This window comes from Crotalus tigris, unplaced genomic scaffold (assembly GCF_016545835.1).
Source record: "Crotalus tigris isolate CLP2741 ecotype Arizona unplaced genomic scaffold, ASM1654583v1 scf7180000021317.425702, whole genome shotgun sequence".
In the NCBI taxonomy this organism is placed as follows: Eukaryota; Metazoa; Chordata; class Lepidosauria; order Squamata; family Viperidae; genus Crotalus; species Crotalus tigris.
The window spans coordinates 344,703-357,139 of NW_024098451.1; the positions used below are offsets into that span (position 1 = coordinate 344,703).

The window sequence follows — 12,437 nt, forward strand, 5'->3', positions numbered from 1 at the left end:
TTAATAGTTCCTGGCCAATCAGAGTTCATAAAAATCTGAACATTTCAGCCACCTATAACAAAGCAATCCAGAACTACAAATTACTTTAAGACAGTAAAATAAAACTACCTTTCTCCATCAAAGTGGAAAAAAAGATACTCCACTTCCTTATTTGAGCTCACCTCCAGGAACCGTCTTTCTTATCCTTTAAAAATGTAAGTCTCAGAAATGGGACAGATGTTCAAAAAGGAATAAGAGGCTCTACCTGAAAAGAGCCTCTTTTAGCTAATAAGGATAATCCCATAAAATGATTAAGAAATGACAGGTAGAATTTTATTGTTGGTTTGAAAAATAAATTCCCAAAGGGCTGCTTTTTCAACAACCAAATGATTGAACGGCTCCCTGGCTGTTCCAAAGCACAGCTCCCGGGGCTTCTGCAGAGGATATTGTGGGGTGATTCTGGGACTCTTCCATAATCCAGGAATCACATATAAACTAAGTGAATACTTGTTACTTCTGTTGAAAAAGCACAATCCAGAGAGACAAGCCTCCCTGGGCTTCTAGTCAGTCAGCCATCTTCACAGAAAGTCCTACGAGAAAAACAAATTCAAAGGGAAACGGTGATTTGCCACGCAGAGTTGGCACTCACCTAGCACAAGTCAGCAGTTTCTTAAACAAACTTTGTCTTTTCCAGCTCCTATGTGATCCCAGAAAAGCATATATTTGGTTTAAGGTAATTCCATCATACATGTGTTTCCCCCTTTGAAAGAAATTCAGCCCTATAAGATTATGCTGAAATTTACTTCTAGATGAAAGTTTCCCAGATTGTCTTTTTATTGGCTTTATGGGAGATTTCTTGAACAGTGCTGGAACATTCAAAGGCATGCTTCTTGCTTTTAATCCCATACATCTGTGCATACATCAGAAAACTCCTTAATACCTCATCCTTATTTTCACAAGCAGAGATTCACAGGATTTCCTTGGCTTGGAAACTGCTTGAACACTTTTGGGTTAAAATCTCTACAATCAAAAAGAGTCCGTAAGACTGTCCAATCAGCTGCTGTGTTCTTTGCCTTGATTAGCAAGATATGGATCCATTATGCAAAACGAAATACCTTAATTTGAGAAGGTCATACAGATTGAAGAGAGTGTTTTTTTCTTTTTGTTTTTGTTCAGCTGTTATATTTGTTAATTACTGCATTGTGTGCCACCAGAATCTCGAAGTTGTTTTTGATAAAACAAAAATTAACTGACTAGATTAAGCCTTACAGAAAAAATGGGTTTAAAGCCCTTCAAATAGCCAGGTTGGAGCAGAATTCCCTCAGTTCAAGTTTCAGCTTTTCCCAGACACGTTTTCAGCCAGATTCTCCTTCTTGCAGACTGGGGGCTGAGGAAACTCAAGATAAAGCCCCTGGGCCTAATGGGGAAGAAGAGAGCAGTGACAGATCGGAAGCAGAAGCATCTGCCCAGCACTCTCTCTGGGTTGACCGGTTCACTCCCAGACGCTACATGGAGTTGCTCAGTGATGATGTAAGTGTTTCCTTCTGGGCATCCTCGAAGTCAGAAGAAGGTAGGTAGCTGGGTGCTCCGCATATCTTTTGGAACTACAGTTCTGTATGCTGGCCAGACTGATAGGTGTGGACGGATAGATGTCTAGAGATGTTGCATCTTTAGCCACGTTGTAGTGCAACAAAGCTAGTTGGATATACTGTTACCCAAGAGAAGCCCAGCATTCCTGCTGAATTGCATATTTCCCTTAGGTTTCATGTTTTTAATTTAGTTTATTGATTAGTCCAGTGGTAGTCAACCTGGTCCCTACTGCCCACTAGTGGGCATTCCAGCTTTCATGGTGGGCAGTAGAGGTTTTATCCGATACTGAAGCACTTTCCTTTTTTTAAATTTAATTGATTTTTTAAAAATTTTTCATAGCATTATTTGAAAACATTTTCATTAGGTTTTCATAAAATTCCTCGTGACAATTTAAATTTCTGAAAATATACTATTTGTATCGCCCGCGCATAAGTTTAGTTCACGTTACATAAGTGAAACTAAATGGCGCTATAGTGCGACCGCAAACAAAAGAGCCTCGTCTCAGAATAGTTCGCGCATCTCCCCCCACACCACCCAGCTGTAACAGACAAGCAGAGCTGGTAGCCGGCACCCCCCCAAACCCAATCCACGATGCGTGAGAGGCATGCGCAGATGACGATACACGCGCAGGCTCTTTTGTTTGCAGTAGCACTGGTCAGTACGCAGTTAGATTTGTGAGAGTGAGCATGTGCCTACAGTTTCAAACAAAATATTGTGAGTCCATGTCTCAAAAAAAGAAATAACGCTCGTGGCTATTTGCCAGAGTATCTGAAGATGGGTTTCATAGAATCTGTTGTAAATAAACAACATCCAATGTGTTTATTGTGTCATAAAACAATGTCCAATGAGGCAATGAAGCCAAATGAATTGCGAGAACATCTTTCTACAAAGCATCCAAATGAAAAAGACACGCCCATTGAATATTTTCAGGAAATATATACAAAATTTCAAAATCATTCAACAATCGTTGCATCATTTAAGAAACAACATGCAGCGAACGAAGATGGATTAATTGCCGCTTATTGCATTTCACAATTGCAAAAAGTGGTAAAAGCTATAATATTGGAGAAACTGTAATAATACCCTTTATAAAAGAATTTATCTCAACAGTAACGCATCAGGATATACCTGAAATTTTAAAAACGTTGCCCCTAAGCGATAGCACAGTAAAGCGACGAATTGAAGAAATGGCAGACTTCATGCTTCTATATATGCAAAGTATAAATAAAAAGATAGGATTTAACTACAGTAAGTTGTTTTATAAAAATTTATTCTGCCAAACTTAGTGAAAGTCCGACATAAAGTATTTGGTAAGTATTTATTATTATATGCTTTAACTTGCTGTAACTCTGCTTTATAAATTTTATAAAGTAAAGTTACTTCCCTACTTTATAAATCACTATTACTGTGGAACCGGAGGGCGGTTAGAAAATGTTACTATTAACAGAGATACAAAAGTAGGCGGTAGGTATAAAAAGGTTGACTACCCCTGGCCTATTGGGACGTCCTCAATAAGTTTTTTAACATCTTCCAAGGTACAGACCCATGGACAATAAGAAAGATGGCACAGTTTAGAACTAAAATTGAATTTAGAGCTAAATTCAACTGAGAGCTTCCCAGTTAGATCAAATTGGGGTCAGTTGCTGAGATCATCTTACTTGATTACTTCATTATTTGTTGTATCCCAATACACTATTACTTCATTTGACATGGCCATTAGACTAATCCAGGGGTAGTCAACCTTTTTATACCTACCGCCCAGTGATGAAATTCTCTCTTCAATAGATTATAACGAAGTAGTTCAAGTTTGTCAATAAATAATGACACAATACTTTGGCAACCTATAAGAGTTTTATTAGCTCCTTGAAGCTGCAAATTGACATCATGAAATCTCTTGAAAATATCTGCCAAATAAAAGGCATCATTCTTTACTGTTTTTAACTGTTGATACAGATTGGTCTCATTATTACTTTCAAAAAATTGTATGACACTATCATATAATGCTACAAAATGAGCCACTGAACTTCTGTATGCAAAAGTAACGTAATAAAATCTTCATTATTGTCCTGGCAAAGCTGTCGAAACATTCTATCATTTTTTGCATTGGATTTGATCTGGTTTATGGCTCGAATTATTATAGTTAATGATGAATGGAGACTTGTATTTAGATGTTTTCCTGCAAGATGTTGTCTGTGCACCACACAATGAATACATAAAACATTTGGCATTTCTTCCTTCAAATAAGCAACAAATCCACGATAGCGACCTACCATTGATGGTGCTCCATCAATAGCGCATGCAGCAATATTATTCAAAGGAATATTATTTTTTGTAAAGTATGATTTCACAGTATTAAATATAGATAATCCTCTTGTATCTGTAATGAGATTTATTGCGAATAGCATTTCTTCTCGTAATGTATTGTTTTCATCAAAATAACGTACATATGCCATCAATAAAGTATTATTATCTGCAATGGTAGACTCGTCCAATTGCATGGAAAATGAAGAGTTTTGGAGAATACTTATCAGTTTTTTTTCAACATTAACTGCCATTTCTTCAATTCGTCGCTTTACTGTGCTATCGCTTAGGAGCAACGTTTTTAAAATTTCAGGTATATCCTGATGCATTACTGTTGAGATAAATTCTTTTATAAAAGGGTATTATTACAGTTTCTCCAATATTATAGCTTTTACCACTTTTTGCAATTGTGAAATGCGATAAGCGGCAATTAATCCATCTTCGTTCGCTGCATGTTGTTTCTTAAATGATGCAATGATTGTTGAATGATTTTGAAATTTTGTGTATATTTCCTGAAAATATTCAATGGGCTTGTCTTTATCATTTGGATGCTTTGTAGAAAGATGTTCTCGCAATCGACTTGGCTTCATTGCCTCATTGGATAATGGTTTTTTTTTTTTCCAGCTTTGACTTTATTTCAAAAAAATACAGTAAACTAACAGACATGTCCTACAGGAGTCTTCTCAAAAGCCATCCAGCTGCATTCGGTGGACTTAAAGCATAAGAGAGGTTCAGGCATTGAAACACTTGGGCTGATTTCTTTAGTCCAGGGGTCTGCAACCTTGACAACTTTAAGACTTGTGGGGACATGATAGCAGTGTTTAAACACCTGGGGAGTTGCCACAAAGCTATTCTCCAAAGCGCCTGAAGGCAGGACAAGAAGCAATGGATGGATTGCCTCGCAATTCATTTGGCTTCATTGCCTCATTGGACATTGTTTTATGACACAATAAACACATTGGATGTTGTTTATTTACAACACATTCTATGAAACCCATCTTCAGATACTCTGGCAAATAGCCACAAGCGTTATTTCTTTTTTTGAGACATGGACTCACAATATTTTGTTTGAAGCTGTAGGCACATGCTCACTCTCACAAATCTAACTGCATACTGACCAGTGCTACTACAAACAAAAGAGCCTGCGCATGTATCGTCATCTGCTCATGCCTCGCGCATTGTGGATTGGGGTGGGGGGGGTGCCGGCTACCAGCTCTGCTTGTCTGTTACAGCTGGGTGGTGTGGGGGGAGATGCGCAAGCTATTCTGAGACGAGGCTCTTTTGTTTGCGGTCGCACTATAGCGCCATTTAGTTTCACTTACGTAACATGAACTAAACTTATGCGCGGGCGATACAAATAGTATATTTTCAGAAATTTAAATTGTCACGGGGAATTTTATGAAAACCTAATGAAAATGTTTTTAAATAATGCTATGAAATTTTTTTAAAAAGTCAATTAAATTTAAAAAAAGGAAAGTGCTTCAGTATTGGACAAAACCCCTACCGTCCACCATGAAAGCTGGAATGCCCACTAGTGGGCAGTAGGGACCAGGTTGACTACCACTGCAATAGGCTATCCTATTAATTAGTGAGTCCAAACTCTATGCTCTAGCTGAAGCATATAGTTGGCAGTCAAACAGAATATAACTGTCATGGTTCCAACAGATGAAACTCTTCAAAAGAACTACAAGGCATTGTTTACCTTAAAGAATCTTTTATTCGAGAAACAAAGTATTGGCACTACATAGTTAAAGCCAAAAACTGAATCCCTCTCCCCCTGGGCACAAAGTAGCAAAGCACAAGACGAAAACAAGGTCTGTCACATTTGCCTGTTTTAATCGTTTGGTCCGGTTTGCAATGTGATTTGTGTATCCTGGAGTTTCATCCACTTCATCATCATTTTTACTTCAGTATACAAATCGGTGCCTCCTGAAGTGGCTAAAGCTGTGGGATGTGCTGGTGTTTGGGAAGGAGAAACCCTACTGGAAGATGCCACTGCCCTCCGGGATCCACCCTCCTTTCAAGCCTTCCAGAGACCAGGGAACCAGGTGGAAGACCAAAGCACAAATGACAGAGGAGGTGTTGGAGGCTGAACTGGACCAGCACAATCGACCAAAATTCAAGGTGGGGAAGCTGGTGACTGTGGCAAAGGCTCAGTTGAAAGCATAACCTTTGTACTTCAGGTTAGTGAGATCATTTTAAGCTAATCCATCCTTGACAAGAACTCCTGTCCTACAAGTTGAAAGTTGCCAAGGAGTGGTGAACTCACAGCAAAAGTTAGATGTGAATTCTAGATCCAGTAGGTTTTTTTCATATATGCATCACATGGAAGTTTGCACATCCAGTGTTATCTCATTGGCACATTTTACTACTGCTCTTCCACTTTCCATTTTGCATCTGTCTCAGCCTCCAAGGCAGGCAGAAAATCTTCTCTTCCTCACAAAGGAGACCCTTAGGAATGACTTCATCCCCTTCCTGGCTTAGAAAAGAAGGGGCTGCAGTGCCCTTAATTTTTGGTGCCAATGAAATTTGGTACTGCTGGTGAATGCTGCTTTCTTTTTTCTCCCTCGACATAAAAGATTCTTCTCCATTGTCTTCTCGCCATGTTTTGCTTTTTTGCCTTCTGCTAATCCATTTGTTCGTTTGGAAATTTTAAATTGTTCCACAAACTTTCCCCCCCCCTTCTAAAAACTGTTGAAAGTTTAGGGCACATGGTATCAACATTCACATGGGTTGCAGGTGTGTTTCTTTGTCTCCCACCTTCTGACTGTAAGTGAGTAACGCTCCTGGGGATCGAAGGTTATAAATGCTTATTTATTCATCCCTTTCCCCTCCCTAATTTTTAGTTTTGGGCTATTATTTTCTACACCACACTGATCAGCAATGAGTTTTGGAGAGCCTTTAAAATGGCTATAAATCATTTCTATTCTACCTGTAGATTGCTCTCCTTTGTGGACCACCTGGCTTGGGGAAGACTACTCTGGCTCACGTCATTGCAAAGCATGCTGGATATAATGTGGTGGAAATGAATGCCAGGTAAGTTGTAGTTCCCTTTTCTCAGCTTTAATGAAGTCAGGCAAAACTGCTGGACAACAAAGTGGTGAGTGCTAGAACACACTTTGTATATAAAAGAATCTAAACCCCTAAGCTCAAGTCAAAAACAGGCTTCTGTTTCTTTTCTGTGATTTTACTGTAACAGTCATTGCCTTCCTGCACGTCTGCCCTGTATCCATGCGAGCACCTATTCTCTTCTTTTGAGTTTGATAAATAGACCCCAAGAGTAGCGAACACAACATTGGTTCCCTTAGGAGGATTTTCACATAACGGAAAGGAAAAGGTGCTGTTGAGTTGAGCTGGAGAAGGAGAGAGAATGGCTCCATAAGCTTTGGCCATTGAAGATTCGTTGATTTTAGCAAGAGGAATACCAATAGAGTTGGAAGGGGAAGTGCCATAATGGAGAATACTGTACATGTGAATTAGGATTAGTTTTCTTGGTGTTTGGCATTTTCCTTACAAATATTCATTACCTTCCTTGGTAACATCATGAGTCTGATGTGGGGAAAGTGAATTTTTTTACTGTTTTTTATTAGTGAATAGAATAGAGCTGGAAGGGATCTTGGAGGTCTTCTAGTCCAGGAGGACTATACCATCTCAGACAAGTGATTGTTCAGCCTCTTCTTAAAAATCTCTAGTGATGGAGCGCCCACAATTTCTGGAGGCAAGCTGTTCCACTGGTTAATTGTCCTCACTGTCAGGAAGTTTCTCCTTAATTCCAGGTTGCTTCTCTCTTTGATCAGTTTCCAACCATTGTTTTCTTATCCTGCCCTCTGGTGCTTTGGTGAATAATGTGATACCCTCTTCTTGGTAGCAGCCCCTTAAATACTGCAATACTGCTATCATCATTTCTTCTTTTCTTTAGACTAGCCCTGTGGTGGCGAACCTATGGCACGCATGCCATAGATGGCATGCAGAGCCCTCTCTGTGGGCATGCGCGCTGTCACCCCAGTCCTAGACCTTCAGCTGTGTTTTATAAAACCCTTTTCGCTTTAGGCCTCCGCTGCCGTGTGCAAAAAAAAAAAAGATCAATTTCAACTTTTCGCGGGAAAAAAAAATCTCGCAAAGTTGGAATTGATTGATTGAACTTTTTAGTCCCACCCAGTCTGCCGTTATTACTGCAGCCACACCCACTCAATGGGCCACGCCCATCTGACACCCAACTATACATATGTGGGTTTTGACTTGCAGTTTGGGCACTCAGTCTCTAAAAGGTTCTCCATCACTGGACTAGCCAAAACCAAATCCCGTAGTCGCTCTTCGTATGTTTTAGTCTCCAGGCCTTTAATCATCTTAGTTGCTCTTCTCTGAATTTTCTCCAAACTCTCAACATCTTTTTTGTGATATGGTGACCAAAATTGGCTGCAGTATTCCAGGTGTGGTCTTACTAGGGTTTTATAAAGCAGTACTAATACTTCGTGTGATCTTGATTCGATGCCTCTGTTTATACAACCCAGAATTGTATTAGCTTTTTTGGCTGCTGTTGCACACTGCTGGCTCATAGTCAAGTGATCGTCCACTACAGTCCTAATGTAATGCCAGTTCAGTGTATTCTAAGAAATGTGTAGTATGGTGAATATTGCTGAGCTTTGCCATATAAGATTTTGATATTCAGTCAGATTTCTCAATATTTTCCTTTTTTTGTAGTTTTCTTGTTATGTGCTACATATTTGAGAGTACAGGTGGCCCACTCATTCAGTGATTGTTCAAAGTTACAAAAAACACCGATCAAGTGTTCCTTATGATCCTTGTACTTCTTTCATTTGCAGCATCCCCATGGTTACATGATCGCCATCTGTGCTCCTGTTCACATTTATGACAATGTCCCATGGTCACATGTTCACCATTAGCTACCTTCACTGCCAGCTTTCTACATGCAAAGCCAACGGCGAAGCTGATAGAAGGTCACAAATGGTGATCGTGTGATGTCCTCGCTTAACAACCTGTGATGATTCACTTAACAGCAGCAGCTGTAAGTGCCAGAACCGCTGTCACTAAGTGGCAAGTCATGTGTCACCACACTTTACAATTGCATCCCAATTAACTGTATTGGAACCAGGAGAGAGCACCAAGTAGCAAAGACTTGAGATCTTAATTTTGTCTTGTTAATAATCTAAGTCTTGTAATCTAAACAATTTATTGTCTCTGTAATGACCAAATTTCTCTGTGGTTTCTTCATCATAAAAGTCGATATTTGGTAAGGAAACAAGGAGAGATGTTTGGACTTATGTTTTACCTGTATTTATTCCAAACATTAATTGTAAGTTAACAACAGTAATTGGGAAGGGAATTTTCATCACTGTGTGATGCGGTCATATGGTGTAATGTCATATGACCATGTGGCCTAATAACAGCAATCTTTGCAGTCTGATTACTATCATTAAGTGGAAATCGCAGATTATTAAGCAAGCACCTTCTCACAATTTCCTGTTAGCTTTCCAAAACAAAGTCAGTGAGGACACCAGCAGGAAGTTGTGACTCTAGACAGCTAAGTGACTGCTACAGCCCAGGGCAAGTGCAGCTAGGCTAGGGATGACCTCTGCCAGCCCAACTGACCTTCATTGTCTTTTTCCTCCCATTGTTAACAAGACACACCTGAGCTGGCCCCTGGTGAAGTCGCAGTTACTTCACCCAAACACTGTAGTGGAAGCCATGGCTGCCCTGGCCCAGGACTAGGCACAAAACTGCAGCCATCCCATCTGCAGCTGCACTTGCTGTCCTGAACTGCATGCGCCCTGTGCTCAGCTGCCCCCAGCTGACTTTCCAGCGTCTTCTTACTCCTCCTACTGACAAGGTGCATCCAGCCTGGCCCTTCATGAGGCAACCGCTAGCTGTACGAGACTTCTTCCTGAGGTTGTGGTGACTTCCTTAACTGTCTTTAACCCAGAATGTTTGTTTTAGTGACGACCGTAACCCAGATGTTTTCCAAATACAAATTGAGGCTGCCACTCAGATGAAATCGGTGCTGGGAGCCAATGAGAAGCCGAACTGCTTGGTCATTGATGAGATAGATGGCGCTCCAGTGGTAAGGGAGTCTTGGCTGATTTATCTGTCAGTTCTTCTGTATTCTGCAGTTAATGATGTGAGAGAGCTTGACCTTCTCTGTGAAGCCCTGTGAAATAATAATGGTCGTTCCACATTCTCCTCTCAGAGATAAACACATCTAGCTCTCCTCAATTGCTTCCTCCATCTTAACAATTTCTATGAATCTTGTGTGGAATCTTTTTTAAGAGGTGCTTTATCCTCCATTTGGATGAATTGCTGTCCTGCTTAGGTCCTGACTCTGGTCCACCTGGGGTTTTCTATTTTCCTTCTCTTGGTTGCTAGGATGAAATGGTTTGAATATTCCGCACTCAAAACAAGAGACATTGTTGTCCAATGTTCAAACGGAGTATACTCTGTCCTTGTTTAGCAACTGCAGTTGGTTCCCATGAAATGGTCATTAAGCAGCATGATTGCTAAGCAAACCCCATGACTGAGAGACATTGAAGATTGCTGCTTGCTGCTGTCTCATTCAGAAAAAGTTCTCTCATGCAGCAGTGTCAGCAATGCTCCCACTTTGGCATGTGTTGTTATCAGGAACAGAAATTTGGGCATAAGTGTATGCATCGATCAGAAATCTTTCTTACTATGTGTATTACTGTCATACTTGCAAATAGTTGCCAGAAGTAGTCACTAAATGAGGACTGGCTGTAGAGCATTTGTGGTGTTAAGCAAATCTATTCGTTTGAATTTGCATTTTTGGCTGCAACAGGCAAAAAACACTGAAATTTGGTTACGTGATAGTGGAGTTATAAAGCTGACCTGCCCAACCTGCAGTCATGTGACAGCATTTATGGTGGCCACAGATGCTTTACAGACCATAAAGGACATGCTCCATGCCATCGTAATTTCAAATGGTTGTGAAGTGGTTGGTCGTTAAGCAAGGACTACTTGTACCATATGTGGGAGGTTGGCTACATATGCTGGGTCCATCATGAAAAAAAATTCCCTAAAGAATAATATTTTTTATTTAAATGAACAGTTTAAGATATGTGAAAGGAACAGTAGAGGCAACAGTGAAGCATGCTTTCTACAGTCTGTTTAAAAATATTTTAAACAATTTTGTCCAAATCACCACAAGCCAAAAAAAAAAAAAAAGGTAAGACCCCCTAGATGGACTGCAGAGAAGAGTAACAAAGATGATTTGTTTAGGAGCTAAACCATATGATGAATGATTGAGGGAACTAGATATCTCTAGCGTATTGAAGAGAAGGATTTGGGGTGACATGATAACTGTCTTACAGTATTTGAGGAGCAAGAAGTAATAGGTGGGAGCTGGTTAAAGAGACATCCCACCTAGAACTGAGGAGAAATTTCCTGACAGTGAGAACAATTGGTCTGTGGAAAAGATTGCCTCTTTGTGGGTGCTCCATCACTGGAGATCTTCAAGAAAGGACTGGATAACCATTTGTTTGGGATGGTGTAGAGTCCTGCCTTGGGCAGGACATTGGACTAGAAGACTGCCAAGGTCCCTTTTAGCCCTATGATTCTATGGGTAGAAACTATGGCTACTAGTCATGACAGATGAAAAAGTCTCCATGTCCAATGGTGTAGGATACCCTCTGGGGAACGTTTGGTCTACCTTCTTCCTTGCTTGTGATATGACTGGTTAATGATGTAGTGTTCAACTAGATTGATTCAAGATGACCCTTCTCAGAATTTTCTGGCCCCATGTATTATCCCTGCAATTATTTTGGCCCTCTTGTCTTTTCAGGCATCTATCAATGTGCTGTTAAGCATAACCAATCAGAAAGCTGGGATGGTACAATCTGAAGACCGACCAATTGGGGCAAAGAGCAGAGGACGAGGCAGGCTTCTTCTCCGTCCAATCATCTGCATTTGCAATGACCAGTAAGAGACTGTTTGGGAAAAGTATCTGTGAGAGCAGGTGCCACACTGGGTGCAAAGCACTGTGGGATTTTCATCAAGATCTTGGCAGGCTTTCAAGGCTAATACACCTTGATAGGATAAATCTCCCATTTATTAAAGTTGTCTGAACATTTTATTTCAAACCCCTCCTCCCTTTTTTATGTGAGATCTTGCTATTGCCCAGTCACCCTGATTCCCTATTAGATTCTTTGTTCTTGGGGAAACGTCTTCATTTGGTGTCATGGTGAAGGCACCAGACTCAAAACTGGGAAATTGTGAGTTCTAGTCCCACCTGGAGTGCAAAGCCAGCAGGGAACTTGGGCCAGTCGCTTTCTCTCAGCCCTAGGAAGGAGGCAATGACAAGCCACTTCTGAAAAACCGGGCTAAAGAAACCTGCACAGACTAGTCCAGGCAGTCACTAAGAGTCAAGAATGGACTCAAAGGCACCATAAATTAAAAAAAAATCCTCAGGAGGATCCCAATAGCATACATTTTGTTCCCATCTCTTTGAGGTAGGATGGGCTAAGAGAAAACTGGCCCTGGATCATCCCATCAATTTCTCCCAGGTCCCAGTACAACATCCTCACATCTGCAGTTATACC

General features: G+C 40.5%; 1 protein-coding gene across 3 annotated transcripts in view; it reads left to right on the forward strand.

Annotated features, from left to right (window-relative positions):
* Positions 1–12,437, forward strand: part of CHTF18 (chromosome transmission fidelity factor 18) — a 55,311-nt gene that overhangs the window by 15,516 nt on the left and 27,358 nt on the right. For all 3 annotated transcript variants that reach the window (XR_005559941.1, XM_039369903.1, XM_039369902.1), the window contains exons 7-11: positions 1,359–1,509; positions 5,782–5,994; positions 6,809–6,906; positions 9,826–9,949; positions 11,681–11,817. Coding sequence is in view for 2 of the 3 variants with exons in the window: in XM_039369903.1 (XP_039225837.1) it covers positions 1,359–1,509; positions 5,782–5,994; positions 6,809–6,906; positions 9,826–9,949; positions 11,681–11,817 (723 nt within the window). In the remaining variant the exon portion in view is untranslated. The remainder of the gene's footprint in view (positions 1–1,358; positions 1,510–5,781; positions 5,995–6,808; positions 6,907–9,825; positions 9,950–11,680; positions 11,818–12,437) is intronic.